The 19,111-nt window shown below is 42.5% G+C and overlaps 1 protein-coding gene across 2 annotated transcripts in view; it reads right to left on the reverse strand.

The window, feature by feature from the left end:
- The window catches only part of tfcp2 (transcription factor CP2), a 98,754-nt gene that overhangs the window by 24,174 nt on the left and 55,469 nt on the right, over positions 1-19,111 (reverse strand). The window contains exons 7-12 of one of the 2 annotated variants that reach the window (XM_070869433.1): positions 12,479-12,589; positions 11,972-12,060; positions 11,835-11,883; positions 2,396-2,428; positions 2,187-2,252; positions 1,547-1,640 (exon numbers count right to left, since the gene is read on the reverse strand). In XM_070869433.1, coding sequence (XP_070725534.1) covers positions 1,547-1,640; positions 2,187-2,252; positions 2,396-2,428; positions 11,835-11,883; positions 11,972-12,060; positions 12,479-12,589 — 442 coding nt within the window. The remainder of the gene's footprint in view (positions 1-1,546; positions 1,641-2,186; positions 2,253-2,395; positions 2,429-11,834; positions 11,884-11,971; positions 12,061-12,478; positions 12,590-19,111) is intronic. The other variant, XM_070869434.1, reaches the window with a different exon arrangement.

Genomic DNA, 19,111 nt, shown 5'->3' on the forward strand with positions numbered 1-19,111 from the left:
AAGTGTCAACCGAGGATATGCGCTCAAGTTGATAACAGGTCTGAACCCACAACCTTCAAATTCAGAGGCAAGTGTATGACAAACTCAGCGAAGCAGACAGTTAGGGTGGCCTGGCCAGATGAGTTCATAGAGTTCTTGCTGCAGGTTCTCTGGTATATTTACAATGCTTTACATAGTTTTACATAGAATGTACAGCACATAAACAGGCCATTCAGTCCAACTGGTCAATGCCAAGAGTTTATGCTCCACACGAGACTCTTCCCCTCCCTCGTCAGCTAACACCATCAGCATAACCTATTGCTTTTTCCCTCGCTTGCTTTTTATATAGCTTCTCCTTTAATGCATCCCTACTATTTACCTCAACCACTCCATATTCCACATTCTAACCACTCTCTGGGAAAATAAATTTCTCCTTGTATCATACAGCACTGAAGGAGGCTAATTAGCCCATGCTTTGGAAGCGTCATCTAATTCGTCCCACTCCCCTAAATTACACTGTTAGATTGATTAGTGACTATCTTATATTTATGGCCCCTAGTTTTGAACTACACACAAGCAGAAACACCTCGATGTCAACCCTATCAAGCCCCTTCATTATTTTGAAGATGTCCATCAGATCACCCCTCAGTCTTCTCTTTTCTATCGTAAAGAGCCCCAGTTTGTCCTGATATGCATAATCGCTCAGTTCTGCGATCATCCTTGAAAATCATTTTTGCACCTTCTCCAGTGCTTCTATATCCTTTTTATAATATGGAGACCAGAACTATGCATGGGAATACAAGTGTAGTCTAACCAATGTTCTATGCTTCATCTGACTTATTGACCTTTTTTAAAAAAAAAATTGCCATCATATCTCAGGTCCATGAGATCTTACAACTGCTCACCTTGTATATTTCAATTTCTTTAACTTATGTTCTGCATTTATGTATTTTTGCTACATTGTCTTTCGCCAAAGAACTCTGCAGTCCAAATTAAGCTTCGTTCCCCAACCCCTCTGACAAAGTTATGGAATCTCCTTTCCCTGGCCATCTTATAAAGCCTCTCACTTCCCTGTCCCCGTCTCAACCGGTTTGGTCTCTCGCATCAATGCTATGATGGTCAGTGTTGTTCTAAACATTCCTCTTGTTCCTCTCGCTCCAAATATGCTGTGCCTCTTGTGCTGCCTCTCTGCGTTACTACCTTGGAATGAAGACTCATCACATTCTTTACAAGGATCACTTTAAAACTGAAATTCCTTCCCTCCCTCCCTGCTAAAATCAATAGTTGTCCCTCACCAGCCACTCTTGACATCTCACTAAGACTTCTAATTTAATGCCAAATTACTAGCAGGTAGATTCGTGTTGTGAACATGCTGCTATTAGGAACTTAGTGGTAGGTGTTAACATAGTTCACCTAGGATCAATGTGCGCAGAGACTTGATCCTTCTGGCCCAACTGAATCTAAACCTAGGTCCTGGAGAGGGAAGGAATACGTTGCAACCCATTCCAGTTTCCCAGGGAATGTTCACAAATATTTTCATCCAAATAAGTTAATAATCAAAAGGTACCAGAGAAGTTTGCGAAGAGCCTGCAGTATGGAGAAAATCGATTTCTGTGCAACCACTGCTGAGCGTCCTGAGGTGTGGCTGTTGGCAACAGATTCTGCAAAAATAAAGTAGCAAGACAGTTCTTAGACATTAGCCCTGAAATGTACACACAGATACAATGACCCAAGAGTACATTAGCAGCTTGCTAAAATGAGTGTAAAGTCACTTCCTTAATATCATGCACCAATGGGTGTCAGTGACTATCCCAGTCCTAAGCTGAGCCATTTGGTAGACTATCCCACCAGGGAAAACTGACTGTCTATATTGCTCCATGGCCATTATAAAATCTCACATTATTAATTATTTCACCCCAAATAATATGACATTCATACAAGGAAAAGGACTAGAATTTTTGGTTACAACGATATAATGGGATAAAGTGATAAAGTTTGTGTTTAAATGTAACTGAAAATGCCTTATAACACTAATTTGTGTGTGTTTGAAGTTTTTTTTCTGGTCAGTTTCTATTAAATTGCTCAAAATTATTGGAAGTAAAAGGGTTTTATTGTAACTTCATGGCAGTCCTGATGGGCTTTTAACAAAAAAGACATGCCTCTCAAGACATCGAGTGTTGGCATCTTTCGACAACGAAAGCCCCTACCTGATTTTCGGAGACGGGAGACACGGACAGTTCCCGACAAGCCCATTTTCGAAAGGATCCCAGTGTCTGATGAGAAAAAGTTACTCGTGAAGGTCGGTAAAAACCTAAAAAAAGGTTTCTCACTTTGGATGCATGTACACATGCACGTACAGTTTCCATCGTATACATTTTATAAAAAAACAAAATTCTGACGAGACAAAATCACTTACCAAATCTAGTGAAAATCCAATAGAATTATTGAGCTGAAATTGTACAGAAGCATGAAGAGGTCAAATGTGAATTTTCAGAAAGAATCCAATATCCATCGAGAAGACGTCAATTATGTTTATGCAAATTTAGATTTCAATTGTTTGAAATTAAATGCTAGTGGACGAATGGATGGATAACCAGTTCAATAATCCTCCCTCCTCTCATGAACAGGATACCAATAATTATTGGTTCAGTGCAGATTTTCTGTAGTACCCATACCAAAGGGAAATACTGCAGGAATTAGAGCTCTGGATTAGGACTGCATTACGATCAGGTTAGGGATAGAAAGAAAAAATGAATTTGCATTTATATAGCGCCTTGCACGTCCTTAGGACGTTTGAAAGCACTTCACAGCCAATGAATTACTTTTGAAGTGTAGTTAGATAGGCGAATGCAGCAGCCAATTTGCGCTCAGCAAGATTCCACAAGAAGCAAAATGCAATAAATGCTTTGATGGTATTGGTTGAGGGATAAATATTAGCCAGGACACCGGGGGAACTCCCTGCCCTTTATCAAATAGTGCCATGGGATCTTTTATGTTCACTTGCACAGGGAGATAGGGCCTCAGTTTAATCTCCCAACTAAAAGACAGCACTACCGACACTATTGCACTGAAGTGTCAGTCGATATTATGGGCTCCCAAGACCTGGAATGGGGGTTCAACCCACAACCTACAGATTCAGAGGCTAGAGTGCTACCACTGAGTGAACCTGATAACTGCAGCAGAGAGTAAAGATACCTACAATATGGTTCTAAACCACTATTCCCATGCAAATGAAAAAAAACTGCTGGAACTCATCATTGCTTTCTGGGTCATTAAAGCAATCAGATGATGTGCACTTTATGCTAAAAGAAAAAAACTTGCATTTATACAGAACCTTATTACATCTCAAAGTGCTTCATATACAAGGAATTACTCTGAAGTACAATGACCGTTCTGTAGGCGAAGATTACAGCCATTTTGCGCACAAGAGCTCACAAACAGCAAATTAATCAATAACTAGGACAGCTCCATGTTCTTCGAATAGTACCACAACAAGGTTCTTCAAATCCACCTGAATAGGCAGACAAAGGTTTGGTTTAACAGCTCATCTGACATTGTTGGACACTCTCAGTATTGCACTGAACTACCAGTTTAGATTACGTGCTCAAGTCCTAAAGTGAGGCTTAAACCCACAACCTACTGATTCAGAACAGTAAAGCGGACATTATGCCGCAACCTTTCATCTCACTGTGACCAATGACGGATTTCTCTCATCACAATAGCGCAATGGAAGTCCAGGACTAGAGCATAAATCTGAAAATACTGATCCTACCCCACTGTACGGTGTTTAAAGAACATTCCATGGGCATTGTTTAACACTGTAAATGAGCAAACCAGATTAAATAGCTTTCTGACACGTGGAAACTATCAACATGATTCAAGTTTCCAAACCAAGCCACTGAGAAATTACCACAAGTACAGTTTCTTTCCACAAAGGGCCACATCCCACTTACACAAGTCCAAAGTGCAGGCTGACAAAAGCCCAGGCTTAAGGATCCCAAAGTGTGAGCACGCATAATGCTAGAGTTTAACATGCCAAAATCATGTAGCTTACCAGCACAGAGCACTCGTCTGCTTCCCACTGCTTGTCCAACCAGGATTACCTTACCAGTAACAGCATTGGTTTTCAGAGTTATCCCAGCCCCAGTGGCAGGGTGCCCATTAATAAACCAGGCTAGTTGGAAAATGGTGACATGATAGGTCCAAGTCAGCATGGATTTGTGAAAGGGAAATCATGCTTGACAAATCTTCTGGAATTTTTTGAGGATGTTTCCAGTAAAGTGGACAAAGGAGAACCACTTGATGTGGTATATTTGGACTTTCAGAAGGCTTTCGACAAGGTCCCACACAAGAGATTAATGTGCAAAGTTAAAGCACATAGGATTGGGGGTAGTGTGCTGACGTGGATTGAGAACTGGTTGTCAGACAGGAAGCAAAGAGTAGGAGTAAATGGGTACTTTTCAGAATGGCCACACCTGGAGTATTGTGTACAGTTTTGGTCTCCTAACTTGAGGAAGGACATTCTTGCTATTGAGGGAGTGCAGCGAAGATTCACCAGACTGATTCCCGGGATGGCGGGACTGACCTATCAAGAAAGACTGGATCAACAGGGCTTGTATTCACTGGAGTTCAGAAGAATGAGAGGGGACCTCATGGAAACGTTTAAAATTCTGACGGGTTTAGACAGGTTAGATGCAGGAAGAATGTTCCCAATGTTGGGGAAGTCCAGAACCAGGGGTCACAGTCTGAGGATAAGGGGTAAGCCATTTAGGACCGAGATGAGGAGAAACTTCTTCACCCAGAGAGTGGTGAACCTGTGGAATTCTCTACCACAGAAAGTAGTTGAGGCCAATTCACTAAATATATTCAAAAGGGAGTTAGATGAAGTCCTTACTACTCGGGGGATCAAGGGTTATGGCGAGAAAGCAGGAAGGGGGTACTGAAGTTTCATATTCAGCCATGAACTCATTGAATGGCGGTGCAGGCTAGAAGGGCTGAATGGCCTGCTCCTGCACCTATTTTCTATGTTTCTATGTTTCTATGATGAACAAAAATGCCCTGTAGTACTGCAGACCTGCCGGCTCAGATATCAGATTATTGAGCTGACTGCACCAATCTGCCATCACCAGGCATGTCATCTTCAAACCACCTTGATTCCAAAGAGACATCACATACAATTAACTAGTAAGTAGTACAAGTATTACTAATTCTCTCCAGGAGGATGGAACTATGGCATAAAAAGGAGAATTAGGAACAATTTGCTTATATGGCTTTCTGCAGCAGTGCATTCCACATTCTCAAATCTGTGAAGCTTGCTTTCTTAAGAGTTTGTATTAAATTGGTTTAGCTCGATTTCCAAGGTTATTCTGGATTCCTGTGCTGTATTCCCTCAGAAAAGAGGCTCCTATCTGAAATAATTGAAAAGTTTGGGATGCGCCAATAGCAGCCCTCGTCCTCTTCTCAAATGCATGTTTACTTTCCTGTTAAAATAAGGGAGAGGCTGAAAGAGTTCCAGTCTAGGCTGAAGGTTACTCCACAGCCACAGGCCTGGACCAGCTGACTTTGTCGAACTGAGAGAAATTAAACAAATACTTTTAGCAAAATTTCCCCTCACAGTAACCTTCCAGGGCCTGGACTTTTATCGCCCAGCCCGGAAGTTCCGCCCCCAACGTGGAATTGGGCCTACCGCCCCTCAAAAAGGAAGCAGGGCGCCATCTCCGATGCTCTGCTTCCTTTGAGGGGGCGCTCCCAGGGTGGTAGTGCGTCGCTGAGGCCAGTGATACGAGGATGCTCAGAGTAGCTCTACAACGGCCCTCCCCTTCACTTAAAAGGGGAGGGCCGCTACGCACTCTGCATGGTCATGTTAGACCGGGCCAGCAACCTGGCACCCAAAACAGAGTGCCATGCTGCACGATGGCAGCCCGGTCCACGCGAGAGCCGTCATGGTCGGGCCAACCCAAGAGTCGGCTGACCAACAAAGATGGCGGACCGGGGCGTTTCCGACCTCCTCTTTGAATAGCTTCCCGGGAACGGATGTCCGTCAGTTTCACGGCTCACGAAGCTGGCGTTGAAATCCGCCCGCACCAGCCTAGTGGCTCGCGGGGCATTATGGGGGTGGCATGCACACCAATGATGTCATTGTTGGTTGCTTGCTGGCCTGGGCACTAACCGTGAGGCGAGGCACCCCCACCACGCCGGCCCCCGGAAAGTAGGAACACACAGGTCATTTTCAGGTTAGCAGAAGGTAACTAGTGGGGTACCGCAAGGATCAGTGCTTGGGCCTCAGCTATTCAAATCTAGGTCAATGATTTGGATGAGGGGACTAAATGCAATATATCCAAGTTTAATAGAAAAGCAGAGCATTTTTTTTATATAAATGGTGAGATTGGGAAATGTTCAGAGGGACCTGGGTGTCCTTCTACACTAATCACTGAAAGTTAACATGCAGGTACAGCAAGCAATTAAGAAAGCAAATGGTATGTTGGTGTTTATTACACGTGGATTTGAGTACAAGAGTAAAGATGTCTTACTGCAATTATATAGGGCCCTGGTGAGAATGCACCTGGAGTATTGTGTACAGTTTTGGTCTCCTTACCCAAGGATGGATATACTTGCCATAGAGGGAATGCAACAAAGGTTCACCAGACTGATTCCTGCAATGTGGGGGGGGGGGGGGGGGTAATTGTCCTATGAGGAGAGATTGAGTAGACTAGGCCTATATTCTCAGAGTTTAGAAGAATGAGAGGTGATCTCTGATCTCACTGAGACATACTAAAGTCTTCCAGGGCTTGACGGGGTAGATGCAGGGAGTCTAGAACCAGGAGTTACAGTCTCAGAATAAGGGGTCGGCCATTTAGGACTGAGGAGGAGAAACTTCTTCACTCAGGGCGGTGAATGTTTGGAATTCACTATCCCAGAGGGCTATGGAGGCTCAGTCCTCAAGTATAGCAAGACAGAGATCGATAGTTTTTTGGATATTAAGGGAATCAAGGAATATGGGGATAGTGCAGGAAAGTGGAGTTGAGGTAAAAGATCAGCCATGATCTTATTGAATGGCGGAGCAGGCTCGAGGGGCCTAATGGCCTGCTCCTGCTTCTTATGTTCTTATGAACAAGCCTGCTACACATCCCTTTCCCCATCCCAAATGACTCCACCACAATCTGAAGACCTATTAAACTCAACAGTTAAATACTGAAGTGTTCTACACACATGTAGAAATAAATCAGTTAAGAGGCTAGAGCGGAGAATAAGTACAACATGGAAGGTGCGAACAGCACACTTCAGTAGCAACCTCTACGTATCAACATACTGAAACCACAAAGATGAATCGAGATTTAATACATGCTCTTTGATGCAGTTGGGAGTCAAATCAATAAAATGGGGCGGGCATAGTTTTTTTTTTCAATAGATCAATGTTTTATGTTAAACAATCATCTGTTCAGATTTTGATGTTTCATTCACAAATCTCCACTGCAAACCTAAAATTAGTGGCAATTAGCATGTGGCATCTGGCTCAACTTAAGATTTTGATCTCGTTATCTATTGGTCAACTGGTTTAAATTGGCTGGCTTTGCATTAGATACAAAAGACTCACAAACTGAATCATTTTACTTCAGAGACTGGACTTACTTTGTTGAATGTGCAAAATCAGAAGACCAATCTTTCTATTGTTTTACACAACTGGTCTGCCCACTCGTTCCTTAGTCCATCTGATTATATGGCTTAAAATGGCGCTCTTGCCCCATCCCCATTTCGTATAAAAAGAATGATGCATTCAGCTTTGTTGGTATCTTTACAAATATTTGCCTTCCTGACAACAATGAGATTTCATTTTCGACTTTTAAAAAGCCTTTCCTACATCAGCCCCACGTTAGAGGTTAAGCAAGTGACCTGCACCCAGACCTTGTCTCAGGCTCTTGTACAAAACTCAGAATCTACGACAGAGTTGCTCGCCTTCCTGTGCGTCCCTCAGACAGCAGTTGGGTCTCCACTCTGCATTGCTGAAATCCAGTATGTGTGTGTAAGTGGGATTCCGAACTGGTCATGAAAAATCCGGGGTACAAACCTGCATTATGCTAGGACTTTAAGTCCACCTCCCTCGCATCCCTTTTTAAAAATGAAACCCCACTTTGCTTTAACTAGATTTCTTAAATTCTACTCTGCATCCTGCCCAATACGGCATTTCAATAAACTTAGCTAATTGAAACTTTTGCAGGTTTCAGGCCAGTTTCTCCCATCCACAGATTATATTTTCAGCTTTTAGATGAAGACATACCCCAAAAAAGGAAATGCCCTCAGTAAAATACCCCACCCCAACCCAAACTAACAATTTCAACACCACCTTTTAATAGGTGTGTTTTTGAAAACAAGTCAACACATACAAAACTCTCTCTTTCGATGCTACAATTAGTACAGTGGCCCTGGGTCAGGGAGGAGGGGGGAAAAAGGGAGGAGCGGCGATCAAAATTGTGCAGGCTTTCCTGCGATGCTGCCTCCCCCGCCCCCCACCAAACAGCCTGCCAACATTGAGGTCCATGCATGAAAAATTGCCAAATGGGCAAGTGTAGGACGTGCCTGTGGAGCCACACCCAAACAGCCAGAAGTAGCGTGCTTGGGACTGGGGGATTCAATTTCAATAATAATGCCCATTAACCAGTCATGCCAACCCCACCGCCTCAAATCAGGAGTCAAACTAAAAATCATGAGATTTGATGAGGAATCATCAGTTGTTATTTCCGCCCCCCCCCCCCAAACATAAACCAATACAGATTGACAGTTGGTTTTCTAAACCTCCTTCGTGGCTTTATTTAATCTCCAACAGGTCACAGCTCTTTACAAACTATTTCTGCATCTGAAAATGCTTCACGATTTTTTAAAAAGCCCTTCATCACCACCCTTCATCTGGTGCCCAACACAACCACCACGCAAAGCAGCCCCTGCAGCTGCCAACCAAAGACGATAAAAAGCTCATCGCGCTCAAACCCTAGCCTGCCCACCTAACTTTAATTTGAACTATAAAATCAGTTAAATCATAGAAATGATAGCAGCAGTATTGAGAGACACACTATTTCAGAGTGAAATAAAACACCCCTCGTGATGAAACAACTAAAACTCTTTTTTTTAAAAAAAAAGTCGATTTGCATGTAGGGATTATCATCAGCACCAACGTTTTTTTGTGATGAAATAAGTTTTAAAAATTGGAATGCTAACATCTCTCCAAGCTCAATAACATGTCTGGCCCAAATGCATGGTGGTACACAGAACGACAATAAAATGTATAATAGAGGAAACATGAGGAGGTGGAATGTTTTGTTTCTCAAATACTTAGAGAGAAACTACTGTAGGAAAGTGGCAACAAAAACAAAAATGAGAAATTTTTCACCCAATTGGATATCCCTGCAGCACTGCATACTAAGTATTATCCAAGTTAAGATTTAGCTGTGCTGTCAGGTTACCTCCACTGATACTTTATTATGGCTTTAAAAAAATATATAAAACACAAACATTTAAAAAAAAAACATTATTTCACGGGATGTGGGCGTCGCTGGCAAGGTCAGCATTTATTGGCCATCCCCAATTGCCTAACTGAGTGTCTCGCTCGGCCATTTCAGAGGGCAGTTTAAGAGTCAACCACATTGCTGTGGGTCTGGAGTCACATATCGGCCAGACCGGGTAAGGGCAGCAGATTTCCTTCCCTAAAAGACATTAGTGAACCAGATGGGTTTTTAATGACAATCCAGTAGTTTCATTTATTAAATGAATTTAAATCCCATGTGGCTTCCATCATGGGATTTGAACGCGTTTCCTCGGATCATTAGGCCAGGCCTCTGAATGACTTGCCCAGTAACAGAACCATTATGCTACTGTTCCGATGTGCATTATTCAAGCATAAACACAGGGTGGAGTGAGAATGTGCTGGATATTGCACTTGGTCTCCAGTGACCTAGCCAGCAATATAATAGCAGCTATAATGATCAGAAAGTCCCAGGATAAAGTTGGGTTCGCTGATCTTGGCAAGGGCAAGAGTCAGGCTGCTACAATTGCCCTATGAGGGAGATTGACAGGGTAGATGCGAGGGGACTGGTTCCCCTGGCTGGAGAGTCTAGAACCAGGGGGCATAGTCTCAGGATAAGGGGTCGGCCATTTAAGACTGAGATGAGGAGGAATTTCTTCACTCAGAGTGTTATGAATCTTTGGAATTCTCTACCCCAGAGGGCTGTGGATGCTGAGTCTTTTGGACTGTAGGGGAATCAAGGGATATAGGGATCGGGCAGGAAAGTGGAGTTGAGGTTGAAGATCAGTCATGATCTTATTGAATGGCGGGGCAGGTTCGAAGGGACGTATGGCCTGTCCCTGCTCCTAATTCTTAATGTTCTTAGCACCCCTGAGCAGGAGAAGGGTAAAATCAACCAGGGTTCCCGCTCCATTGCTAGAAAGGGTGTCTGGGCAATGGGTGGAGACAGGCTCAGGCTTGACTGTGACGCTCTCCACAGTCAGATATGCCACTGATACTCACTGTCAAGGAGGCTCACACGTAAAGAATTGCCATTTGTGTGGGGTATTCCAGCTTCAGTCACCATCTTCAGGAGAGGAGGGGCGGAAGAACATGAAATAAAAAAATGACTTGCATCTTACTGGGAGAAATATAACCACTGTGCTACCGTACCCAATGTCAACTGATATGGATTCTGCTCTCGCCTGGGAAAGCCACCAGTCACATTTCTCAAAGGGCATCTGTGAAGACTCAGCATTAATGTGGTTTCACAAGATTGGGATTATTTCATTATACTGCCTCAGATGTGTGGGATAACAAGTGAAAGAATTCGGTGTGCTGGCTTGGATTTCTTCACTTCAATCAAGGACTGTTTGGCTTAAAAAGTTCCAATTCTCCGTGACTTTATTTTTAGCTTGCCTGTTGCTCCCCCACCTCATGCTCCAGCCGCTTTGCGCTGCCTCTCAGTTACCATGGCATCCCTTCAGGAGGCCCAAGATATTACGCGATCTCTTGGAATTCGCGAGGAGGAAGGGGTCCACGGTCACGTAGCAAATCGACACAACAGGGACCGCGGTGCTGTCGTTAGTGGGGAGGAAACAGAGCACAGCTCCGCCACTCGAAGGGAGGAGGAGGCGACTTGCTCAGTCAATTGTTCACCTTGGTTAATCCTGGCCCTCACCAGTGTGTGTTTATGTAGGGTGGTGGCCGGGCCGAGGTGAGCCCGTGGACTCTGATGCGGCAGAGTGAGGAGGAACCCAAAGGTAGTTATGGAAAGCCCCCCTGAACCTGGTGTGTTTTTTTTTGCGCATGCGCAAATCACGTATGTTTTTCCTTCCACCACAAGCGAAGTTTAATTTCACTTGGAAATCGCATGTCTTGCGATGGAATTGCGAGTGTTGACAATACTGGTCAACACTTCCGCTCCACCATAACGCAGCTTCAAAAGAAAGTCATCTGCTAGTGTCCAGACAAACTATTCATTGGTCATTTTGGACAGGCGGGGAGAAGAGGATGAAAGAAAGAGAAAGCAAAAAAAGAGACAGCTACCCAGGAGATAAAGCATGCTACAACTACAGAAGGACAGCAGCGGCTACAAGAGGGCAGAGGCAGCAATGTCTTTTGGTAATGCTGAAGTTAAATGTGCAGTACCTACAAGTTTAAACAGCTCTAGGACTCCGAACAAAGTCAAAGTTGCATTTAGACCCACCCCCCCAAACCCCGAGTTGGGAGCAGTTTACCCTCAAACTAAAATCACTGAGATAACAATGCAAACCCGGCATGGATCACTAAATGACAATATTCTCATGCTACTGCACTGATCCGGATAAGTTTATGAATAATGCTAGAAAAAGCCACTTACATCAGTGGTTGCAGGAACTGGGTCAGGCTGATGATGAGGGGATCCATTTCTGAAATTAGACCAATAATTTCTATTAACAATAAGCTCTTAAATGCTGCAAGTTATGGGGATAAGAATATAGCATTGATGAGACCTACCCTTCAGCAATGGTAAAACTGCTATGCGAACTGCTAAATCCAGGAGATGCCGTATTGTTAACATAGGAGATGTCTGGCCAGGGAGAACACTGGATGGGAAAAAGCCAAGTAGACACTTGCAAATCAGAATGTGATGACAACTTCGCCAAATTAAGCATAACTATACATTACATTTATGTAAAGTATTAATAAAGATCCCTTCTGGTTGCTACATAATGTTTTCCCACAGTCTATTCTGCACTGAAGTTTAATCATCATCTTTTAACCACATTAATCCCTTCATTGCAGTTTATACTGAATACTTCAAATTACTGGAAGTATTCAACATAAACTGGAACAGAAACCAAAATGAAGTACCAACAAGCCAATCAGGTCTGTTTCCGATTCCTCAACACTCCAGTTTAACAGTTTACATCAAAACATTACACCTGCTTACCAAAACAAATCTAGCAGACTTGAGGAAACAAATGCCAGATCTCAAACATTTGTCCGAGAGTGCAGTCTTACCTCTGTAAGAATAGTTGTATCATAAGAAGGCTGATACTTTTCCTTCTCTTGAGGAGTTCGTTTTTCCATCTTTTCCCTATCTGTTTTCTGTTTTCTATCAGCACCTTTTGGCTGAAAACAAAATCATAGGCAACATGAAAAACCCAGCACAGGACAACATGCACAAATGCCATCACCCACAGCCTATATTTCATGCAGTTGGAGAGACCAAGAAAAATACTACTTTAGGATTGAGAGCTGGGAAGTACTACAGACTTTATTTCCTAATAGTACAATCACTGTTCCATTACCATCATATATCTTGATGTCCAGTTCCCTTAAGATAGAAAATTGTCCAAAATAAACAGTTGGGAGTACAAAGTGAACTGAGTGCATTCAAAGGGAAGAAAGGTATAAGAACATAAGAAATAGGAACAGGAGTAGGCCATACGGCCCCTCGAGCCTGCTCCATCATTCAATAAGATCACGGCTGATCTCGCTTTATTAGTCACACTTACTACCAGTCACATTTTTGTTGATTGGCTCAAATATAAACAGCAGCAAGTCATAGTTCAAGATGCAGGAAACATAAAAATTAAGTGAAGAAAGTGATTAGATAAACTGACAATAATAAGCCATGAAGAAATTATGAAAACAACCAACTCAGAAGTGCTAATCAGGAAAACTGGACGATTAAAAAAGGGGATTTAAAAAAAACAAGTGAAGCAACTGAATCGTACAAAACGCTTTAAAAAAAAAAAAAAAAATTGCATCAATTTTGCAGCATAACACATTTAAAATGTCATATTTCACAACAACATGATTAAGCACAATAAAGTTGTCTTTTGTGCCCAAGTATCTTCATCCTCTCCCAAAAGCCTGTGCTTGGACATTATATTTTTGCCCAGAGTGATGACAGGCAGTTCCTGCAGTCACACCATGTGCAGGGTGTACAACTTCCCGGATCCATCAGTAGCAGAGGTCCCACTGTACTGTCTGCACAAAATAAGTTTATATAGCTGTTTTAGAGAATAAAATTCCAATTATTTGCTGTTGCGTGGGAAAACACCAGAATCTACGCAAGGTAATTAAAAAATATATTAATTCTCAGGGTGTGGGCACAGCTGGCAAGGTCAGCATTTATTGCTCATCCCTAGGTGTCGAGTTTAATGCTGGAGGACAGTTAAGAGTAAAGCATGTTGGTGTGAAACTGGAGTCACATATAGGCCCGACTCGATAAGGACGGCAGGTTTCCTTCCCTAAAAAAGGACATTAATGCACCAGTTGGGTTTTTAACGACAATCCAGTAGCTTCTTTTGTCACTTTTTCTTTCAGTAAAATTGATGGCTTTTTTTAAATTTCAAGATTTTTTAAACTCCTCGGTGCTCACTGATTTACAATTTATACCTGCCTTTATCAATAGTCCTCACTTAAATTTTATGTGTTAGTCTTCAAAAACAGTGATTTTCCCTGGATTTAATTGTTCGTGTTTTCCCTCACTGTCACCCAGGCAGCAATAGTCGTAACTACCATTCCACACACTAGCTGATCACCCCAATTTAGAAGTTTCCATTTTTTCTGCCCACCTTACCCTCAAAAATCAATTCTACCAGCCTTTCCTATAGGTTGCTGTACCAGTCATATACTTCCTGTAATACTTTACCACCATACTTTGTTCCTTATTGTTCCATGAGTGAATCATTTCACTCACGAGCAACACTACAGAAAATCTGCTAGTATACAAAATAAAAGGCACACATGATTATGAGAATTGGTTGCTGATTAACAACTTTCATAGAAAAAAGTGAGATGTGGAATTCAATCCCCAAAACACCAATAAAAATTCCAGAATGCCATGGAACAAATGTGACTCATCTAGTCACTGTAATCAGTGACGCCCCCAACACATGGTGCATTACGCGATTATAAACCTCAAGTGACGGCACGATCAGGCTCAGTTGGGTTGACCCTGTGCCGCTCCCACCAACAGCCACTTAAGCGAGATAGTGTAGGGCTGCTAGCTCCTGTGCAACTGTGCAGCAGAAAGTCAGTCCCTTCAGCAGTGAAGTTAATGTACATTAAGTCAATGGCGTCAATTTTCTGCTTCTTCATGGGTTAAGCGTCCACGTTTGTTTTGCTCCAAATTGGTTATTTTCTCGTTTCTTTCGTCACCATATTATGCAAACCCTCACTAATCACGTTCCAGCAACAAGAAAAATTGAGACAGCTGCCATATATGCTCCTCGCTCACACCATTATACATGTTCCTTCCCTCTTCTATCACAAACAGGCCAACACACCAAACAGTGAATTAATCTCCATGCTCTTTTGACAGATGCCTCCTATGACGACATCAATTCTAAGGAACAAACACTCGGGTTCCAACGCTTGAGCAAAAGAACAAGCCGCTTTCTTCACTTAAAAGCACCAGCGCAATCTCCACTAGCAATGACTGGGACTTAATCAACTTTCAGTTTTTGAATACACCAATTATCTTTTGGTTGAGACTGGTTTCAAATGTCCATTTAAAAAATAAAACTTTTGATGAAAATGAAATATTGGTATTTTGGATTTAACAGGAAGTACACAGTATGCATATTTCTACAGGTGACACCCACTATACTAGCTTGGGTCCAGCAGGCAGTCCAAATGCCACTTGCTTTTCACAAACCCACCATTCATGGAGATTTAAAAAAAAAATACATACAACAGGTTCACTGCACTGTTCTAAGTTATTTTTAAATTAAAGGGATTATTTTGTTGTCTCTTAATCTCAGTACCACCTTCCAAGTGAAAAATCACTATTTCCAACTTCAACTGCCTAAATACAGATAGCAACATGGCAGAGGAGTGCAACATGCCAGTAGAAGGGCTGTTATCAGAAGCAATGGTACTAATCACTTAGCGAGACTTGTTGGTAGCAGCCCACTGGTTCTGACATGATCTCCAAGCCACCACTGACAGGTGCTGCAGAATTTGTACAGGTGGCTGTGGTACAACAGGCAACTTAGGCAGTGGGCAGGTTACCCACTGAAGGGGACAGCTGCTGACCACAGAGGCAGGTAGAAAGAACCCTCTCTGGAGGAGGAGGAACAGGAGACAATAAATTCATAGGGCAGTCTCATTCTGTTGCCACCAATCACAAAGGTGGTAGCAGAGCAAACTTCCTCTTAATGATAAAGCAGCTGCAAAATAACACTGTGACCTTCCCCAGCACCACTATCTTATGTGGAGACCTACAGTACCTTTTGTAGAGGGCACACATTTAATTCCAGAGGAGCAGAAACAGTTAGCAAAGGAACAGGAGCTGGTGGAAGGAAGATCAAAGCTAAAACAGCTCACAAATCGGAGAACAGTTACCAAAGTGTTCAGTTCATGCAGCATGTGGGGCTGACTGAAATGTGGCAGATCATGGTTCACATTACCCTGTTGTGGAAGTGAACTGGAAAGCAAAACAGTGGAGTGTATGGGAGGAGGGTAGAAATGAGCATTTCTGGCACATGCGCTGGCAGCTCCCGGGACTTTCTGGACCACATTGTAAAACATATATCCTCCAACTCATGGAGCAATACCATATCTACATCAATCTCCACTAAATCCATCTGTATATCTTATTACAAACCTTACTGGTGAAGGTGCAATTACAGCATGACAAGTTTATATTGGAGTTGCCATTAAAACTGGGGACATAGGAATTTATATTGAAAAGATAAAAATTAATGGATAGAATGTATGACTGCAAAATGTGGACTGAGTTACATCTGGTGCCCTGGTCAAATTATCCCTCGCCCTCTAACTTTGCTTCACCTGCAGATTACACTTGGTTTTGACTGACTGCAACATCTAGGGAGATCAACTAGCCTATACTAAAATTCTTAGAGGTGCGCATTTTCTGTCCCAAAAACTTGACTTCCTGTCAGGATTTTGGATTAATGGTTTTATGTCAACATTTATAATGGAAAATCCCTATCTACCTCAGTCAACAATGGGTTGTCACGACTCTGGCTTCCATCTAGTAGGTGGCACTGTGGCAGCTCCTCTGTCCGTCTCCCAGCAGAATAGGTTTTAGTACCGACACCTAGGAAGTTCCTCCGTTCTGCTCCAGCCTCTGCTTTGGAAGTTCCTGCAAGTTTTCAATTTTTGGAACCATTTTTTGAACGTTGTGACTGATATATATATATATATATATATTGTTTTAATATATTTACATTTGCCTCCTTCAACTTTCCCCTTTTCATTTTTAACTGAAACTCCAATCTTCACCTAGGTCCTACTTGAAGTACTGTGGGAAACACTATGGGAAATTTGCTAGCATATACAAATTCCTTGAGGTGGTAATATCCCGTTCCTCCATAGGACAGTGTTGCTACTTCAAAATAATATTACAAGAACTCCTGTTAATCTTGCTTGCGCCACAGGTGGCACTGTAACCCATCTCAGCCTCTTACAACAAACACAGCTAAGCGATATACCATTTCCGCTGCTGACTGAGCAACACTACAGGATGTATCTTAAAATACTTCAACATTTGGTGCTGAGCACCAAGTTCAAAGTCTTGACAAAGTAAAGCAGCTACCCCATCAGGGAAACATTTTAATCTAATTGTAAACCTCATTACAGGGTGTAAATGTGACTAATGTGATTGCAAGCTATAAAACCAATGTACCTTGACAGTCTGGCTTGAACCTTAAAAAGACAAAATCGCTATTGTCAAGAATTATTAATAGTTCAATGGTTGTCTTTGGATCTAAGCCACATATAAGAGTGCAATGAATACCAATTAAAATTGCTGGCTCAGTGATTTTGCTGAAGGGCAACAAGAAAAACTAAAGACTAGGAAAGTAGCTTTACTCTTTTTGGATCCCTCATTTCATTATGTGCAAATACATACATCTCTTACTTCATTTTCATTACATCAGTCCTGATAACTACACAGAGCGTTCAGAACAGCAGCATGTTGCAAGAAACCAGGTGCATCAATCTGGGCAGTGTGCGCTAGGGGGGGGCAAGAGAAGACAGACGAGAGCTAGTATTGAACTAGGTGGGGCGGCAGGGATGAAGAGAAGGGAAAATAGTATTGACTAAAGACCAAGCAGTCTCTAAAGGCAGGGGGAGGGGGAAGGGGTGAATGCTCACAGGCACACCTCTCCGGTAAAGTGGCTTGCGTGGAGCATAAGCACCAGTTGGGCCAAGTGGCCTGTTTTTGTGCTGTAAATACTTTGTAATGTAAAGTGAAAGGATGGCTCAAGTAGGCGGGGTTTGTGGGGTATGAGGGTGGGGGGCTTGAAAGAGGAGAGAAGGAGCAGAACATACATGTGCCTCCCCTGCACCCCCCCCCCCCCAAACAATTTATGCAACTCAACCAAGAAATTTGCATATTGGTTTCCAGCTGTTTTATTCAGTATCATACTGCACCACAGTAATAATTCATATAGGACTGGGCATTTAAAAAAAAAAACACAGTAATGATGCCCAAATGCAATCCCACATACAACAATCTAGCATTAGAAAACCAGAATTGTTTTGATTTTTTTTGCAGATATGTTTTTACATATCAGAATTGGCAACTACTCCCGAAACAAGATGAGCAACCATTTTAAAAGTGTGCCCTTTTAAAGTCGATACCTTATCTGTTATGGTAGCAAGTCACAACAATTAGACATACACATTTTTATTCAGCAGCGGCCATTTTGAAAATGCTGCAGAAGAATATAAGAATTACGAGTAGGAGTAGGCCATACGGTACCTCGAGCCTGCTCTGCCATTCAATAAGATCATGGCTGATCTTCGACCACACCACCACTTTCCTGTACAATCCCCATATCACTCGATTCCAAAAATCTATCGATTTCAGCCTTGAATATATTCAACGACTGAGCATCCACAGCCCTTTGGGGTCGAGAATTCTAAAGATTCACAACCCTCTGAGTGAAGAAATTCCTCCTCATCTCGGACTTAATTGGTTAAGCCCCTTATCCGGAGACTGTGCCCCCTAGTTCTAGACTCTCCAGCCAGGGGAAACAATCTCTTAGCATTTGCCCTGTCAATCCACCTCAAAATCTTATATGTTTAAATGAGATCACCTCTCATTCTTCTAAACTCCAGGGGTATAGGCCCAATCTACTCAATTTCTTCTCATAGGACAACCCTCTCATCCCAGGACTCAATCTAGTGAACCTTTGTTGCATGTATGTCCCTTCTCAGATAAGGAGATCAAAACTGTGCACAGTACTCCAGCTGTGGTCTCACCAAAGCCCTGTATAACTGTAGTAAGACTTCCTTACTCTTATACTCCAACCCCTTTGTAATAAAGGCCAACATGCCATTTGCCTTCCCAATTGCTTGCTGTACCTGCATGCTAACTTTGTGTTTTCTGTACAAGGAAACCTAAATCTCTCTGAACACCAGCGTTAAATCATTTCTCACCATTTAAAAAGTATTTTGTTTTGCCTACCAAATTGAACAACCTCACATTTCCCCACGTTGTACTCCATCTGCGTAAAGGCCCATGGACGAAAATGGTTTGGAAGCATCCCTGGGATCACGTGAGCCAGGCCAAGTAGAAAGGGAGGATTCCTCATAAGCTTATGAGGATTCCATTTACGAACGGAATCTCCATATGCTTATGAGAAATTCCCAAATAAATAAAAATAA

The sequence above is a fragment of the Pristiophorus japonicus genome, chromosome X (assembly GCF_044704955.1).
Source record: "Pristiophorus japonicus isolate sPriJap1 chromosome X, sPriJap1.hap1, whole genome shotgun sequence".
In the NCBI taxonomy this organism is placed as follows: domain Eukaryota; kingdom Metazoa; phylum Chordata; class Chondrichthyes; family Pristiophoridae; genus Pristiophorus; species Pristiophorus japonicus.